General features: G+C 41.9%; 1 protein-coding gene across 2 annotated transcripts; it reads right to left on the minus strand.

The window, feature by feature from the left end:
• Positions 1-31: 31 nt before the first annotated feature.
• Positions 32-19,545, minus strand: DDX42 (DEAD-box helicase 42). Of its 2 annotated transcripts, none has more exons than XM_056362771.1 (18): positions 19,423-19,545; positions 17,362-17,598; positions 16,359-16,509; positions 15,683-15,744; positions 14,620-14,656; positions 12,998-13,147; positions 12,647-12,751; positions 11,924-12,043; positions 10,633-10,809; positions 9,999-10,127; positions 9,050-9,149; positions 8,309-8,356; positions 7,699-7,796; positions 6,084-6,360; positions 5,214-5,440; positions 3,789-3,899; positions 2,796-2,897; positions 32-2,152 (listed from the first exon to the last, which is right to left on the minus strand). In XM_056362771.1, the coding sequence occupies exons 2-18, from the start codon at positions 17,580-17,582 to the stop codon at positions 1,388-1,390; spliced, it is 2,880 nt and encodes a 959-aa protein (XP_056218746.1). In that variant the 5' UTR covers positions 17,583-17,598; positions 19,423-19,545; the 3' UTR covers positions 32-1,387. The 2 variants fall into 2 exon arrangements, with proteins under 2 accessions (XP_056218746.1, XP_056218747.1); XM_056362772.1 differs by lacking the exon at positions 19,423-19,545 and adding an exon at positions 18,746-18,874.
• Between the last annotated feature and the right edge of the window lie 44 nt (positions 19,546-19,589).

The following is a 19,589-nucleotide window of genomic DNA, read 5'->3' on the forward strand; positions in this document are numbered from 1 at the left end:
GAAATTGAGAATAAAAAGCACATGCTAGATGTTTTTGTACCAGTAATAAAACATTTACTAGAGCAAGCAGAAAGTAAATGCACAGCTGATAAAGAAAACATCACAATGTCACAAAACCCTGACAGTTTCTGATACTTCTTTCAGCAGAAACAAGACAGCAGTGGGTGCTGACGTGTTTCAACAAAAGAGTTCTTCCTTACCTTTATGGTGCAAAAAAAAAAAGAAAAAAAAGAAAAAAAAGAAAAAGAAGTTAAAAAACTGATAATACACATGACGAGTTAAAAACAGTCAAGCAAGATTTTACAGTTTTAACTACATGTGTCCAATATGGGGCAATATTCAAACTGTTGTTCTTCATCAATTGCTTTTCAGGTTCTCCCTAAAGGCTTCTGAGCAGCAGGTCCCTGAATGTCTGAATGAAGCCTCTTCATTTAGCTACGCTTCATGGGGGGCACCAGCCTTTGATTGTTGTGGTGTATCTACATTTTTTCCCTTTTTTTGTTTTTAATTTGAAGAAAGCATTCAACCCTCTCATAACAGAGGGTGCATAGGCACAGCAGAGAGACAAGTTTGCTATGCAGGCTTCCACCAAAATGAAGGTTATTAAGAAAGACGACGTTCTTTAAAACAAAAGAATACATGGGCAATGGGATTGGAATTGATGTACTGAGCACAAACAAGCCAGGGAGTCCATCAGGTGAATTTGTAGTTAGCTGGGCTGGAGAGGGATCCATTGAACAGCTTCATTTAAAAAAAAAAAAAAAGGCAAGGAAAAAAAAAGGAAAGAAAACCAACTTGCTTCATCCCATCTTCAGCAACATCAACTGACACATTCTTAGTTGATGAGGAGAGAATGTAAGGGGCAACCTGGAGGACAAATGATTTGGGGTTAAGAAAATATGTGAAAAGAAAGAGACTGGGGAAGAACTCACCATACTGAACAAATTGCTGAAAGATTAATGTTTAACAGGTGGGTCCTGAGCATCTCTAGATGGACTGGTTCTTTAACTGTGAACGCTGGTTAAGAACAGACTACTTTATACTTCTATGGACAACAGTTTCTTAATGTTCCAAGGACATGAAACAGCTTCTTCCTTGTCAAGAAGATCTGTTTAAATCCAGCGAAGAGTCATTTGAGCACTGAATGTTTAAAAGCAGAACCCAGGGAGCTTTATCAAAATGATTTCTTTTTGACTAAGCATTGTGTGCACACATCATTAGAGTGAATCTGTCCACAGATGTACCAGCCCAGACTTGCACAAGGAGTTTTCATCATTTCCTTCTCTTCTCCCAGCTGCTCAAAAACCAGTTACCAAAAACCCCCAAGAAATCCTCTGGAAAAAGACAACACTACCTGCAGAGATTCTAGGCTGTGTAACACCAGCTTTTAACTGTCCCACCGGCTCTTCTTACGCTTTGGGGGCTCTGGGACAGCAAAACCATCTGTCTTGTTGTCTCGGCTGTTGGCTTCCTTCCTGTTCTCACCATTCCTGCTCTCGTTGTTCCTACCTTCGTTGCTACTCCTGCTATCACCATTATTGCGATTGCCACTGCCCACATCAGCGAAGTGCCGGCTTTCACCGTGGCGATGGTTGTCGCCATGTCGGCCTTCTCCATGGCGGTAACCGTCACTGTGGCGACCGCCTCCTTCTCCATGGCGCTGCACTTCATTGTAGCGACCACCACCCTCTCCACGACCACCACCCTCTCCACGGCGTGGGACCTCGTTGTGGCGACTGTTCCGGTTGTCATTGTATCGTTCTCTGACAATGCCGCCGCCGCTGCCACCACCACCACCGCTGCCGCCACCACTGCTGCCACCGCCACCGCCAGCAGTGGCAAGGCTGGTGCTGCCGCTGCTGCTGCCTTCTCGATTGCTGCTGCTGGCATTGGTGTTGTTGAAGCCCTGTACTCCCATACTTGGAAAGGTAGGAACGCTACTCAAATTCCCCGTGCTGGTGAAACCTGGAACACCTTTTGCTGCTGCGGCAGCTGCAATTGGGCTGTCAGGACTTGCAGCATTTTGCTGTGCTGAACTCGTCGGTACTGAGTTCAAGCTCCCAGCACTGGTCCAGCCACTAGCACCAGCAGCAGAGCTACCAGTCTTTTGATTATTTAAGCTTGCAGCAACAAAGTGGCTCTTATACTGGGACTGCCGGAAAGAGACAGAAAGAAAAAAAGAGAGCATGTTTGCCTCTACACTGCACCACAAAACACGCAATCATCATGCAAACAAGCCTATCTGGAATTCTGGGGACCCCCTAGGAAAAAAAAAGAGTTCCTGTAAAGTCAGCTTTGGAGTGATTACATTCCTGCTGTGCTTACGTACACAGAATTAGTAACGGACATCTGCTACCAGACCACAGAAACAAGGGTACTCCTATACCATGGGGTTAATTTTTATACTGAAGAGTTTCTCAGTTCCCCATTTCTTTTGATTGCAATTACACTACTGCTGCTAAGCAACCTAAATAGGATCAAGCCTAGGCGCAGAATCCGAAAGGAAAGAGAGCAGAGGCAGCAGAAAACTAAGTTTGGCAAATTAACTTGGTGCAACTATGTTCAGTCCAGCCTGCATACTAATTCTACTACTGTGGCCTGCAATGCTGAGCACGTGCTCCAAGTGGATGAGACATGGCCACAGCTACAACGCTCACCTTCCCTAAAATCTAGTGTTTCTGCATTTTCAGGGGAGAAAAAAAATAATTGTCTTGAATCATCAGTAGTAAAATTTTTCCCATGTCACGTCCTTTCCTCCTGAGTTAGAACTTGGGAGTACAAATCATTGAACCAACCTGAAAAGCTGCTTTCATTGCTGTAAGTCTGTCTCCCATTGCTCCAGTGGACGGCTTGTATGCCTCATAGTTACTCATGACACTGTTGTTGTTTCCACGGTCCTATGCAAAAAGACAAAGGACAACTGGAGAGATTTATCCAACACAGACACTTTCAATTCAACCATTCTCCACATCTGTCTTGACCCTGCACTCTGGAAATACATCTACTGAGGATCACAGAATCACAGTCTGGTCGGGGTTAGAGGGGATCTCTGGAGATCATCCAGGCCAACTCTCTGCTAAAGCAGGTTCACCTAGAGCAGGCTGCACAGAAAATGCATGAGAAACTTCTGGATAGCACTGAGCAGCGGAACAGTTTGCCCCACGACCTTGAGGGCAACAGAAAAGTAAAGCTGCATTAAGTCTTAGTGACTCACTAATCAACAGTGTAACTGCTTTTCCCAGCTCCTTATAGTACAAGCAAAAGCCAAATGCAACCAAACGGAGGCTTTCACAGAGGTCATAGCCAAGACAGAGTGTGAACATGGCTTCAGCGGTGACTTTTGGAAGGATGCTGAACATGATGTGTTTTCAACACATCTACAGTTAAACTCTGTCCCCGTACACATGGGCAGTGAGCTGTTTTCCTAGCATGGACATACCTTAGTAAGTGTTACGAATGCTGCAAGACTTCTTGCTGCCAAGAATCAGCCTGGAAATGGCTTTTCAAGTAGTTTATTAGCATTTATTTTGCATTGACAGTCTATTTTTGGAAGAATCCAAACCTTCCAGATTACTCTGGCCCTATAGAAGGTAGCTCTTGACAAGAGGATAACACCACAGGACAGTTTCCCTTGAGATATTACTGATACTAACTCTGAAAGATTCTGGGCTGTGAAAAACTTTCAAAGCAGAGGCTATATTCCAGTACTAAGATTTTTTTAAAGTCGTCAATACCAAGTTTAAAAGTTCCAAGAATTTGTAAACAACTTCTTCAGCATCTCAACTTACAGAATTTTCTGATCCCAGACCAGGACGTTCACGGTATCCTAAGCCACCACCACCAATATTTAGCTTCTTGCCTTTTCCTCCTTTGAAACGTGATTTCCGGAACCACGGATTCTGTACAAAAGAAGGACAAATGCTCCTCAACACAGGGAATAAGAAGCTTCATAAATGCCTGTAATGAGGCTCAGAAAAGAAAGATTTTGAGCATTTCAAAAGAAAAATATAAAGAAACTGTTTCTCATTCAACAACACAGCTGTTGCAAGGGGATGGGAGTGACAGACTACAGCACTTTGAAACTAAGCTGTAGACAGTTCTGTCACGTGGGTCTGAAGCTTTTTGTTACAAATGCTTTTTATGAAAACTAGTTTTGTGCCCTGAACTTCCATCCATGTTAAAGTTTTGGGGCTTTGCATACTAATAAACCCAGGAATAAATGCCATTCTAATGCCATTCACTTGGGAGCTCTGGACTTGCTCATACCTGGGTTTTATTTATTTAGCCCACTGCCTGGCTAAGGAGAAATGAGGTTTCTGTCAGAAAAGCTTCCTGCAACAAGCAGTGACCAGGAAACGGCAGTCCAACCAGACTTCCTGTCACCAGGCTTTTAAATAATGGTTGGCTGCACCTCTTCTTACGCCCTATAGTTTCTTCAAATCTGAAGGCGCCAGTAAGCCAAGCCTTTCAGCTTCTATATTCTCTTCTCGAAGGCAGCCTGTGGAGCTCTGCCTCACAAATCTGAAAACGCTGTCTCTGTACTTCAGAAAAAATATTTGCTTCTAACAGCTGGTGTCCAAGCTGCTTGGCAATGAAGCCACAAGCATGCTAATCCATCTCTGAATTTGGGAATTACCAAAAAGCCTTTGCTCTCTTGTAGCTACATGGGCAGCAAAAGACAAGAACTTAAAGAGCTGACGAGTACAGTGGCGCAAAGCACAATTGCTTCAGCTCTCCGTCATACCTATATATAGCAAGCCTGCCAGACAGCACTGCAAAGCAGGTATAATGATCAAGCAACAACTATTTCACAGAGTAGAATGTCCCTGCAACTATTTTCTAGTTTAGCTTTCAACTAAGCTGCATTTTCCAGGTGCCTGCCATAAACGCACATCGAAAATCTGACTGTAATGAGATAGTGAAGCTGGAGCGCTCTGCTGGCATCAGCTAGATTACAGCTCCCAATTTCCTAGGCAGTGCTTGACCCCAATATAGATTATATTACTGTGTTCCAAAATCTTCATGTCTTCATGGATTCTTTCAAAGGCCATTAAAACCACTAGAAAGCCTACTTAAAACCAGTATAGATTGCCAAAAGGTCACTGCTTACACATGATGGAATCAGAAACAAGTCCCTGAGCTCCTGATTTTGTGCTAATCATGGAAGGAATCTTCCTCTACTCGAGGAAGTTCGTACTTTCGCTTGTTCATACCTGCATTGCTAGATCCAACAGCTCTTTGGAAACATGTTGATTAGCGCCTTCCAGATTTCTGACGAGATCACCAGCAAAGTTACTGTCTTTGGGAGTCAGCAGAGTGTAGGCAACTCCCTTCTCCCCTGCTCTGCCAGTACGACCAATTCTGTGGGTGTGTGTATCTATGTCCCGAGCCACATCATAATTGATGACAGTCTTAATGGAAGGGATATCTAACCCACGAGCTGTAATGAAGAACAACATAGTGCTAAGTGTGATTATCCCAAATTAACTCAAAACAATCCCATTCATACCAGCATATCACTTAATTCTGCTCCAGCACACAAAAGGAGTTTCCACAGGAACATGCCCCAGTTAAGACACCCTTTGTAGACTAGAAGTCTTACTGTAGTAGTATCTTCTCTAACAGTAGTATAAGTACAAGTTCACAGGATTGGAGATGGAAGAGATCTCTTTAAATGACTGCTATTCCAAGGAAGAGAGAGGGCTTTGTTAAAGGGCTTTGAAATTCTCTCTTTATTCAGCTAAACATCTGGGTACAAAAGCTGTTCTAGAGAAGGCTTCAAGTGTGTCTGTCTCCTCTTCATTTAAGCATGTGTCAGCTGATTAACAAATAGTAACTACTTCCTTAAGAAACAGCTTATTTTCTTTCTGTAGATTAAAAAAATATCTGTCAGACTGTAATTTAAACATCATTAGAGGATTTTAAAAATAAAACCCCGTACTAACTGTGTACTTCTGAAAAACATCTGGAACACAGTGCCCAGCAGGTGCAGAAGCCAACCTTTTGCCTGCCACTGAAATGTATTATTTTTCTGCTGATATCTACAACTTGGATGAGCTGCTGTTACTTAGAAAGTCACATACCTGCCACATCAGTAGCTACCAGTATTGGGATCCCCTTTTTCTTAAATTCTGAAATGACTTTATTCCTCTCACTCTGGTCCATGTCACCATGAAGCAGCCCCAGATTATGATCCTCCTGCTTGAGGTTATTGGCCAGCTCTTCTGCATTTGCCTTCTTGGTGACAAACAGGAGAACGCTCCCAGACGATGTGAACTCGACGAGGCGTCGAGTTAGCCAGTTCCATTTGCTAGGGCCAGAGGGGAAAATCTCCACAATTTGGGTAACATCTTCATTTGCCTAAAGGGAGAAATACGACAAGCAATAACACAGGACAGAAAGGACAGTATGGCAAACAAAAACAGATGGCAGAACAAATGAGGAATTTAAACTAGGTGTGAGAATAAAAAGTGGAGAAGCAGGGGACCAAAATTCTCCTCTCAAAGTCTTCAGCTCTTGCTTAACTGCTGACCACTTCATTTTCACAGTGCAGAAAAGGCAGGGCTAAATGAGCTACTCTTTGCTAAATGTGAAAGGCAAAGTGCAGTCTTTGACATGCTGCAGTTTAGCACCCTACTGATCTAAAGACGGGTACGTGCAATGCCGATGCTCTTGCGACAAGATGCTATTAACAACTACAACAGACTGCAAGAGCAGGGTCTGAGATGGAGAGGATGCTCATCAGCAGAAGTTATTCATATGGTGATCAGAGAAAGTAATCCTGAGAGCTGTGACTTGAGTCAGGAAGAGGAGAGGCAAGAACAGACTCCCTACACCCGCCGTGTTGCAAGTGATAAAAATGCAGCAGAGCTCACAGCCCTATCTGGCAGTTTCTCAGAAAGATTTAATTTTTACACATTCAAATATTAATTATTTCAAGCATGATGCTCTCAGAGTAATAATGCAGATCAAGGAATAGAAACCCTGTGACTGAGCTAGGAAAGCTGCTTCTTTTTTTTAAGCAAAATTTAGAAAAAACAGTTTCCCAGAAAGAAGGGCTTCAGGTAGCTGTTAATTTTTTTTGTTACAAAGGCACGCCTCACATTCCTGATTGGAAAAAAAAAATGCAGAGAACTGGTTAAAAGAAAAATGTTCTGAAGGCATCTTGTGAAATTTCTCAAGTTTTCATATACTATAAGCAAAGTTTCTCCACAGCACGTACACATCTGTCCACCTCATCGACTTATTACCAAATCCCTGGTCTGCTAATAGTTCAGCTGCTACTGCCAAGCAAATATAGAATCAACATTCCCACATAAACCAGCTGAAAGATACTACAGTTTAAGTTTCAAATCCTTCATTGCAAAACCTGCAATTGCTTTATTTATACTTATGAGACAAAACAAAAGGATATGCCCATTGACTCAGCTTAATAAAAATAATAAAAAAATACATCAGTCACTGCATTAATGTTTCACTCCTGGATGAAACCTCCCATCAACAGAAGAGTATTTGTTGGCAGAAAGGTCAAGAAAAAAAACCTGCAAAAAAACCACTGGAAACTTTACTACTTTTTGTTAAGCACAAAGTATTTGCTCTTAAATATAAATGACAATTACCACAGTTTAACTTAAATTTCAGACAACAGAAACTGAACAGTTCATTTCTCTGACTGTCTCAGAAGTATCATGGAATTACCTCTCCAATGTCTCCCTGCACAACTCGAATTGGGTCGATCAGAATATCTCGGGCCAATTTCTCAATCTTCTTACGGAAGGTGGCACTGAACAAGAGGGCTAAAAGAAAAACGATATTTGAACTCCTTGAAAAAAAAACTTTTATTTCAGAACTGTGAACACACTGCACAGATCTTGTGAATGAGGACCTGTACGGCTGTGCTAGCTATCAGTGATCTGAAGCGACAGTCTGTTTTACTGGTTCTAATGAAAATTACATTTTATGGCATCTGAAATAAGACGTTGATAATATATGGCACTACAGCAAACTTTCTTTCATGGCAGCCTACAACACAGAATCTCAAACCATATGAATATTAGTTCAGCTCATCATCTTTGATTACAGTCTGTGGTGGGATTACAGACTGATGAAGAGCGTGGTTAAATGCCCACATTTCACAAGTGCTCCATCCCAACACGCCACAGCGAGAACACCACCAGCGGACTTTTGCAGAAGTCTCATTGTGTGGCTGTGCCAAGAACAGGAAATTCAAGTTCCAGACTCTTAATGGGTAGCCCACCATGTAGCCTCCTTCAGCTCTCAGTTTATTTTGAAACATGCTTATACTTACTCTGTCTGTCAGGACGTACATGGCTTGCAATTGATCTAACCTGGTATTCTGGAAAGGAGAGGAAAAATGCTCCATAATCAACATTGTATGCTCATTATTTAGTAGAATCACTCAGAATGCAACTTCATTGTTTTATTTAACAAAAAACAATGGAATGAATGAGTGCCTCTCATTCAGTATTTAATTTTACTGTGACTTCCAAGTGCTTTTTGCTGCGCAATCGAAGTTCCTTTGCTGTACAAAGAAACTTTTGGAAGTCCCTTCAGCAAAATATTCCGTAAGCAAAGATCCTAGCTGAATCCATGCATACCCTGTACATTTCACAAGTGTCTTCCTCCTTTTGCAGGATCACAGTACTGTCAGATCTTTGCTATGTCCCATGATGCTTGAGCACATACTCAAAATCATCCAGATCCGAATGACCAAACTTCTTCCAAAGAAGTAGAAAGTTATTTTAACGCCAGCAGTTTGTACACACTGATACAAAGCACTGAAGTGGCTTGCCCAAAAGTTATTCAGCAACTCTAAGATAAAAATCAGCTTCTTGGACTTCAACATCAACAGGACTTTGCTGATCTCTTAACAGCAACAGATACTGATCTTTAAATAGGAGTTTTGTCTATAAGTATTCGCTTAATGTATTTTCAAGTATATAAAGCTACAGGGGTTATAAACAGTCCTGCTAATCTGGGAACCGGACACCACTGCTTTCCAAAACAGTGACCTTTGTTCATTACATACCAAAACCCATATCAAACATTCTGTCAGCTTCATCAAACACAAGGTAAGTGACTCTTTGAAGGTTTGTAGCTTTCTTTTTCACATGATCAATCAAACGACCCTATTAAAAAAACCGAAACAACAAAAGCCAAGTTTTTAAAGCATATTTTAAAAAAATGTTAATATATACATCCTTCCATTAACTGCTTTTTATCCTCACCAGAGACTCAGAACAGAAAACATCTCAAGGCTTCAGTCTAGAAGTGTCGATATTCAAGTCATAGAAACAGATTCCTAAAACTCTCTTCAACTATGCTTGACAAGCTGAACTGTAAGACTGTTTTTTCAAGCTTAACAGTGCTGAGATCCTAAAATTCCCCATTCTTCACCACAATTAAATTTTAAATGCAAACTAGCTACTTAACCCCACAATTTTTGGCAAGGGAGCTCTTCATACTTTGTTTTCTTGCCCAGTAGACCAATAAACAGCCACAATAAAACTTCCTCCAACCATTAGCTGCTCTGTTTTGCCCAAGTTTGTAACTATTCTTTGCAATAAGCGCTCATTTAAATCACTGGTTCAGTATCAATACCCATTCAACCCTTCAGCATTACTGCCACAGGCTCTACACTGATTCAGGAAGATGGCACTCAAGTTCATGACATTCTGGGAATTTTCTTCATGGATTTAAGGCTCAGCAATCAGAAGCTGGTATCGCACACAACTGACACCGATTCAAGCAGATCTTGCTTGCTACTCTGTCTCCTATCGGAGACCATACTTAATGTCTTTCAGTTCCTCCTGGGAGAAGAATAATCCCAGCATATTTGCTCTCAACATCTGATAACTTGTGAAGAATCTAGGTTTCATTAATCAGAGAACAATTTCTGCCTCACCAGTGCTATTAAAAATCTGTCTCAGCTTCAGTCTAGCAACAAAATGTTGTACTGTGTGCATACAGGTACTTACTGGTGTGCAGACAACTATCTCTGCGCCCTCCTGGAGCGCTTTGGCTTGCTCCCACATGCTTCCTCCTCCATACACAGCTACAGAGCGCAGATTGTACGCCTTACCAAAGCGCTTGCATTCGGAATGGATCTGAGAATTGTAAACAAAGCACGTCACAGTTCACGTGAGACAGATCTGAGAAAATACACCTGCCTTAGAAATACAGTCCAGCTTCTGAAATAATTTTCAGCTAATAACTTAATGAAATCATTCAGAAATCCTCAGGGCTGAATACTTCAATGCTTGTGGATAATTTCCAGTAGTTTGAGAAACCTATTTAAGCGTCCAACCATAATTTTAACCTCCAGGCTCTATCATTTTACGCAGAGAATTGGTGGCAATGCATCCACAATATTCTTAATACTTGGAAATAATATAGTAGCACTGTGCAAAAATGTACAATTTCAGATTTGCTATGATCCTTCAATAAGACTTTGTAGGAAAGAATTGTGAGCTTATACGGGAGCCACACCACTAATAAACAGGGGTAGTTTTTTTAAATAGTTTACAGAGGTTCTCTGATAATTTCTGCCCAGAATTTTGTCATGTTCTATAACAATACTGTATGACACATATAGGATTACTACACATTTACCTGTTGGCAAAGCTCTCTGGTCGGGCAGACAATCACGGCAATGGGACCATCCCCTGGTTCAAGCTCCTTTTGATCCATGATGTGAATCAACATCGGCCAGATGAAGGCTGCTGTTTTTCCACTTCCAGTCTTAGCTATCCCAATCATATCTCTGCCACTTAGTGCAACTGGTACACCCTAAAAATAAGGAGATTCTAAACCCATATTATGCCTACCTTAGCATCTTCTTGTACTAGATATTACATGAAAACTCAGGTAACAAGAGAAAAGCACATTACAGACGACTCACAGTAACACAGGTCGAAGCTTACACAGTTTTACTGCCAAATTCAGATCTGAATTAGTTTGTTTTAAGGCTGGAAGCAATTACCATATTCTGACTGTTGGTGTCCTATATGAAATCAATGTTTGGGTACTGCACAACATCCCAAGGATACATTTACATGTACACAAATGCATCTCATCAGCTGTAAGAATGCTAAAAATAAATTCTTTGAGCCTATTCTTTCTGTAAACATTCAGAGTGCTGAAGTCCTCAGTTCATCCCTACTGCTGCTATAAGGACCTCTCAACCACTGTTTTTTACAAATAGCATGGGCTAAGGTCCTAATACACATGCCCTAGATATAGCGCCACGTCATTTTTTATACTTCAAAAAAAGCATGTGAGGTGGTGCGGTTCTAGTTATGTTATCGATAACCTTAATTACTTATGGTAATCAATCTACATATGCAGCAGAATCCCTTTTGCTTGCACAGCTCTCCAAGGAATGACCAGTTAAATGGTCCAGTTCACAGAGCATTTATTTCAACTGCCAAAAGAAATGAGAAAAATGCCTTGTTGCATACCTCTTCTAGTCACAAGACATTCAAATATAAGCTGTTTAAAGGAATAAAGTCGATGTATGGCTCTTTACTCAGCTACTGCTATGATTGTTTTTAACACAATTTTTAAAAAACACCCAAACCCAAAAAACAACAACCCAAAAAAACCTTTCATACATTTCTATAAGCAAGAGATGTCACTTAAATGTTCTTCAGTCTTCACTAAGAAAAAAATGAGGAAAAAACCATGGATATATTTACAGTGGTCATTTGACAAGAAAAAAGCTGGGGGGTAAACCCCTATTTAAATAATACCAAAGCCATTTTCCTAGAAAAATACAGATTATTCTTCTCTTTAACAGGTTTTTATAGGAAACTAGATCTGTAATACATCCTCATATGGACTAGGGACTTTTGCATATGTTTCAGTAGCTTTCCTTAGGTGTTAGAGAAGTAACAACACTCACCTGACATTGTATAGGAGTCGGCTGGGTATACTCGGATTTCCTAATTTGATGCATAAGTTGCTCATCAAACCCAAAATGAGCAAAACTACTGCCAGGCCGTGGAGGAGCAGCACCAGACACCTTAGAAACAGAAACATATCTTTGCCTCGTGAACAGTAAGAGAAAAACAAAGAAGAATCTGTACAAAAATGAAACCAAAAGAAAGGCGTGTCTGCCTCTGAAAATGGCCTTTTACTTTCTGAATAGATATAAGTTTAACTAGGTAAAAATTCCAGATGTGTTATGTAAATAAGACTTTCAGGTATAAAAATTTAGATAAATTGTCCATCGACATAAGCTACTAAACATCTTATCGCCTTCCTTGTATAATTGGTCTTCCCCAAATAATTCCCTTCATAGAGAGTCACCACACTAACATGTCACAAATGGCAAAAAACTAATTCTTTCAGATAATAGTTCCAGTTTCAGTTCCTAGCTCTGGAGTTCTTTAATCCAAGTGCAACCATGCAACTGGCAATCTTCGGTGCCCACTCTGAAAAATCTGGAGAAGACTTTCAAGAACTGCTAAGGAAAATCAGGCTCCCTTAAATCAAAGTCACTGAAGGTATCCGAGAGGCTTGGTATTCAAAAGCTGGAGTTTCCTCATTAAAACTGCTAAGACAATCCAAAAAAAACCATAGGGAGAAAAAAGATCCTAGGAGGATCATTTTGTGACCCGCTTACCCGGAGATTAAGTTTATGACGTAACTCCACCACTTGCTGCGGGGTGAGACTGGTGATCTCCTCATGCTCATCATAGAAATTTTTCTCAAACGGTGGATATTCAATCTGCAAGGGTAACTACCGAGTTAGTTTGGGACTCGAGATTCTCTCTCTGTACACTTAGTTTTGGAGGGGAAGAGTTCTTTTTCTCAGAAGTTCTTAATTGTCTGCAAGAACATTTGTTTAACACAAAGCTATTTCAAGAATCTTTAGTATGACTTAGGTAGCACAGCACTGAAATACTACAGGGACAGAAGCACAGACCTGCTTTCTAAATGCCTCAGACAGAACAGAATGGAATAAACTTCCTACCTCTGAATGATCAATAGGTGGGAGAGGATCAATGATTTTTTTGGACGGTGCAATTGGGTTCCCATCACTATCATACTCCAGGTTATCCTCTTCCTCTTCTTGGACCACACCAGCAGTGGGATTTTCAGCCATGTAGCGAAAATAAGCTTCCTGCAGCAAAACATATCAGTAAAATCACATACAATAGGATACAAAAATGCTGCTAGATTTGTTTAAATTATGTATATGCTAGAGAGCTGTTTGCTTTCACACCCACCACTGAGAGAAAAAACAACCACGTTCACTAGGACTGATTCTTCTAATAAATACCAACAGTTATGTCCAGAAGGACAGTAAGTACAAATGAAGAAAACTGTAGTGTCAGTTAGAGCACAAAATGCTTTTAAAAACTAAACTTCTCTTACATGTCTGCTTAACAACTTCTACCAAGACCTGTTATGCTTAAACAATGGAAGAATCTGTTCTTATTTCCACATGAACGAAGTGCAAACACTGCAGGTTTTTAAACAGAGAACACAATGTTACTAAGCATGATGTTTATGTTTTTTTAAACACACTATGCCAAAGACAGTTTCTCCACTTCCCTAACTAGACTCTAAGAAATGAAAATAGATATCTGTTTTTCACGGAGAGAGTCAACAGCAAACGGGAAACTATTTCAGAAGAGTCCTTCAACACAAGCCCAAGTTTGAAGTCACTATCACCACTGTCGTATGCCATCCTTACAACTCACAAACATGTATGTCTCTCTCAGAATCTTGCTGGCACACCAAGATATTCTTATGGAGAAAACAGCAGTCTCACTTGACTTTCAAGCAAATATTTAAGACCAGATTTTTAAAGCAAGGTTCAACTACAAATATATGTATAAACCTGTCTGGCTTTTTCGTTTGCGTGGCCAATTATCACTCAGTCACATAGATATGCATGCAATGCACTTGGAAAACAGCTGTCCCCAAGTTAAAGTCACCTTTGCTCAAACTTTAGCACAGCTACGCTCACCAAATTGGAAGCAAAGGCCTCAAGGCCAGACAACCGTGCTTCCATGCTTTGCATTACTGCAAGTAACACAACAGTTATTAATTAGAACTTAGTAGTAAGGTATGTTTTGAAATGAAGTCTTTCCTCTTTGTTTACTGTTTGTTACAGTGATGCTTATAATCCCCAATCAGAACTGGATGTCCTCCAAAAATAAAGAGCAAAAAGCCCAATTCTTGCTCTTAACAGACATGAAATTTCATTGCAAATAGCCTCCACATTTAACAGCCTCTCACTGGTGCTCCTGGTTAGTTGATTCTGCTAATTTCAAATTTGTTGAGACTTTCAGATACTGAAAAACGTGTACAGGAAGTTCAAGTTCAGATTGACTGAAAAAAATCTTCTTAAACAGAGTAAAAAAGAATGAAATTGTCTCCTAGTACTCTTCTTTTTTTTTAGTGAAACAGCTAGAAGGGTAGAGACAGCAGGGTAACCACTAGAGCTTCCTGCTGAATTGTCCGGATACCTGTGCATGATACTGGAGTTTTGTTTGTACCTAGTACTTATATATTTGGCAAGGGAAGGTTAAAAAAAAACCCCAAAAACAACAAAAAAGAAGATAGAAAGACTGCATAGGAACTCACTTGGTCATCTTCCTCTTCAATGTCATCTCGAATACCCCTGGAAAAACAAGCGGAGAAAAAAAAACTTCCCTGCAAGTGTTCCACATACTCAGCTCCATACTTTCATTTGATTAGTGCTGAGCTCCGTATTTCGTGGAAGACACAACACTAACAACTCAGTAACATTTATAATCCCAACCCATGGAGTTTTCGTATTTGGTGCCAACCATAACAGCGACCCTGCAAAGACTTCTTTTTACTTCTAGTAATGAGACTGAAAGATTAGGATTCCGTCTTCCCAGTAGAAGCCACATCAAAGATCATCCTGGTCTAAGCTCTTGATGCTACAGAAGTCCCATAACTGAAGAGGAATATGAGCCAGGAAGTGCAAATCCAGTTCAGAACATCCCCAGGTGGCGATTTGGATCCGGTGTTCTGTTTCAGGACCATGTATAATCTGATCAACCCCATGCAATGCAAGTTCTACCAATGCATCTGACATTTATATCAAGAATCAACAGCATAGTTATTTTCCTTTGTCAAAACAGATAGATAAGCTGTAAAAATGTAAACTGCTTTTAAACTCCAAATTTAGTATCCCAGTTATCATGTGCTAACTAATGTATCAGCTTTACAGGGAATGTCTTAAAACCTAGTTGAAGTTTGGAAGATTCTCCAGTACTACAGGCAGAGCAGCACTGAATTATTTTCCTCACATAAATGCAATTTTAAGCTAAACCAACCTGATCACTGCATGGATGTGGAAAGAAGAAAAACTATTCAGGTTGATTTGGAAAGTGGTGGTAGTACAATGTGCTGCCCCAATTTGCATGACCTAGAAAGATTTCTCATAAGAGAGAACTCTCAGTTTACCACAGGATGCCACCATGGATTCCTTCCTCCTATTATTCAGTTTTTATTGTACAGAACATTACCCATGGGGGATATCATGCGCTGGTTAATGCTGGTTACTAGGTATATATTAGATTGTCTACAGAACAATTATCATCAACAAAATGCATTGGAATTCTCTTAGCACCATACAAGACACAGGCAGGCATGGGAATTATAAAAGAAAACTTACTTAACATTCTTCTTTTCTTTGTCTTTATCTTCGAGCCTCTTCATGTCTCGAGCAGCTTGATCCTAAGAGGTCATAAAATTATAACATGTTAAAAAGACCAAGATGATAAAACATGGAAGGGAAAAATGTTTCTACATAACTAGATCATCAGGCCACAGAGACGACACTTTTTGGACTAAACTTTCTCTTGTTCAATATCCTTATCATGCTAAATAAATACTTCTACAAATAGCTTTGAAATGTATATACCGTAACTTTGCAGCAACGTTGTTGAAAAAAACCCCACATTCCCCTCATTCCTCCTGGAAACAGTGATAGAATCCCGCTAATAACAGAACTGTAGCTAAGAAATAGCTCATGATAAATACAAATTATTTCAATTCAGGTAGCGAAAAATGCAAAACCCATTAATTTCATATTCAGAGACACACGATGCTCTTTGCTGTATTGTTTTGACATGCTCAAAACAGTTAGTTAGGCTATCGTAAATCATATCTACCCTCTCCCTACCTAATCCACCTTTGAGTTCTAAATAACACAGCATCTCACACAAAAAAACGAAAGGTAAGTGACATTCTGAATACAGTTGCCAAAGCTGTGAGTGACATTTGCTGCTCCTGACTGGAGAAAAGTACAGTTCCAAAAATTAATAAACATTTCACGAGCCGGGTCTTGCCTCCACTTCAGCCATGAATGCCTCCAGAGGATCATCATCGCTGTCAGAGTCTGCTGATTTGGAATGAAACTGCTGGCGAGTGGGGGAATTCTCTGCGGGAATGTATGGCAATTCAACATTGCTGGAATCTTCCTCTTCATCCTCAAAGTACCTGAAAAGAAAAGAACAATGGCCCAGTCAGCACAGAGCCTACAGTACCATGCTGTCTTTCGTGGTTTCCGAGTCAAGCTTCCCACACTGAGGATAATAAATGTCAGTATATACACAGTATATATACAGTAAATACATAGGAAAAGATGTTGAGATGTATTTATTTACAATTATTCATGTTGTAAGCTAAAAGAGGTGGCAGGGCAAATAGGTATTATGACACTGATCTTGAGTGGGTCTCCCAGGCTGCTGAATATAGGATGTTTTTCCGACCTCCCTTCTATCCAACATGTTTGTGCAGCTAATAGAAGGGTTAGTCAAGAACTGTGGAGCTGAATGTTCCCCTGCGCAAACGACACCCAAATTTATTCTGCTTGGCTCCAGTTCTGAACACACCAGCGTCAATATGACTGAGCTGACTGAGCCTCACAGTTGAGATATGTTCTTAGAGAGGGGAAAGCTAGGGGAGGAGATCTCTCCATGGGTTGCGGTATTGTCTTAAGAGTCTTTTAAATATACTTAAAGACAAGGATGTATTATTATTCTGATTTTACAGATGACATGCTGACACCCAGAGAAAGGTAAATAATTGGTTCAGGGCGACACCAAAGTCTGCTGCAGAACAGAGGTAGGAGTTCCTGCATGTGACTAGCTCAGTTTTTCTTGATGCTACTGCCATAAAGCTACCAGGGTTCTGTTACACCATCGTGCAGTGTTAGGTATTTATCCTTAAGCAGGCTTTCCTAAATAACTAAACCTCATAAACATCACAGATAATACTGTCCCTGACCTTGGAAACTTTAAAAGACTAAAATCTAGAGCTAGATAAACACAGGAAACAACTTGTACTTACGCATTCTCTTCATCAAAATTTGCTCGCTTTGACCCAATTTTGTAGAAAGAAGGCAGCTGAGGAGGTCCTGATTTTGCAAATGCAGCAGAAGAACCAGCTGTTCCAAAAGCACTATGAGACTGTTGAGAGAGCTTAGGCTCCTCTTTTTTTCCAGGTGTTATGGCAAATCCACCAAAACCAAAGCCTCTCTTAGTACCAGGTCCACCTTTATTCCAATTCATGATGTCCCCAATATACCTGTTAAATTCAGAAAAGACAAATTAATGCCCTCTCTGCTTTAGGCAGTTACATGCAATTGTCACGATTTTTCTTGTAAGAGCATTACTTCAGTCATTATAGACAGACTTGTGGAAATGTGACTGACAAGAGTTTGAACTGTTTCCCAAAAAGGACTGGGCTTTGCTCTTTCCTTGTAAGCATGAATGTATCCATAATCCGATAAAAGAATAATAAAAAAAAAAGGCGGTCTTTCAAAACAGATCATGTCCCTCAGCTATTACTTAAGCACATTTAACATGTTGCTTGTTTCATCTGTTTTGCAATCTAAGACAAACAAACCCAAGGCCAGGACTTTGAACATCAGCAGGAACAAGACATGAAAAGTCAGCTCGGTACATATTTGGCATGTCCATACAGTCCCATCCTTGAGTGTTCCATGGTTTGTAAATACCACACTACTGCAATCCAGACACCTCTAGAAAAGCGGGCCCAAAGCAGCACACAAAGCAGCTCCATTAGGAGACAAAGCACACTTCTGCGAAAAATCAACTCACTCTTCTTAAGAAAGCATCTTTAGCTACATGTATGTTCTTCAACCTACATTTTTCAAACCATGTTTTAAATACGCCACATAATACGTCTGCCCTGAACTCGTTTAAGTTAGACGAAGCGACAACTGAACTGATCTACTAAAGACATAAGTTTTCTGTTCCAAGTAATTTCATTATTTCATCTGCATGGTCAAGTCAGTCATACCTTTAAGGCAGCCAAAGAGAGTATGACACCCACTGCTTTCAAGTGGGTTATAATTAGATAGGCCAAAGGCTACAAGCTTTATTACACAAATCTTCCCATTCAGTGAGAATTCTCCAGTAAGACCAGAATTCACTGGCAAAAGAATCAACTTCAAAATAATCTGAGAGTAAATACTGCTCCTGCTGCCTGTGCAGCATTGACCAGCTTGGGCCTTACTCTATAAACCTGAAGCCTAGACCAGAGCTTGCTAAGAGACTTCGGGGGAAACTGCTGCTCGGTTCTCCCCCGCAGCAGTTGCCTGGGTGTCCTGCTGCCCCACCTGCACCGACACAGGAGCGCTCACACCTGCAGACATGTGGCAGATAAGAAACCAAACTGTGCAACAAATGGACAAAAAGTGTACCCTTACACTGCCGCTGAGAGCACAGTGAGACATCTTTTAAGTTACAACATCTGATTTTAAGGATTCTTCCTCACTGTGCTTATCGACATTTTTGCTTTTCCTCGTCCCACTGCAGAAAATACTGAGAATTCTTCTTTTATTCTGTCGCACAGCTGCAGAAGTACAAAATCCGGTCAGCTTGCCCAGGGAGCGCCCTGGAGCGAGCAGGGAGAGGGCTGCAGGGCAGCGCCGGAGGGCAGCGCGCCCCGCAGGCTGCAGGGCGCCTCTTCCCCGACAGCACCGGCTCGGTGAGAACCTCCGCGGCGCGGAGCCTTCCCGGGGTCCCCAGCACCGGAGGGAGACGCAGCGGCGCGTCCAGCTACCCCGTCCCCGGCGCCCGACCCTCCCTCCCTCCCTCCCTCGAGCTCGGCAGGGCAGGACAGGGGGCCCGGCGCCGCGCAGAGCCCCCGGCTCCGGGGCGGGCGTGGCACGGGGGCGGCGGCGTTTCCCTGGGCCCTGTGCGGGGCCGCTCACGGCCCTTCCCGCCGCGGGGGCGGGCCCTTTGTGAGGGCCAGGCCCAGGCCCAGGCTGCCCCAGCCCGCGCTAGGCCGCGGCCCCGTCGCCTGCCCCGCGGGAGGTACCGCTGGCCGGCAGGGAAGGGGCGGCCGCGCCAGCCCGCTCCGCGCCCCCAGCCCCTCACTCACCCCTCGGGCACCGCAGCCGCCGGCCGCCGCTTCCCCGGTTACCGGGGCGGGGGGTGGAGACGCGCCGCACCGACGCGCCGCCGTGCGTGACGCGCTAACGTCACAGCGCGCCCCGCCGAGCATGCGCGCTGGCAGCGGGGGAAGCCGCGGGTGGAGGGTGGCGGGAG

The sequence above is a fragment of the Falco biarmicus genome, chromosome 17 (assembly GCF_023638135.1).
Source record: "Falco biarmicus isolate bFalBia1 chromosome 17, bFalBia1.pri, whole genome shotgun sequence".
NCBI classification, from domain to species: domain Eukaryota; kingdom Metazoa; phylum Chordata; class Aves; order Falconiformes; family Falconidae; genus Falco; species Falco biarmicus.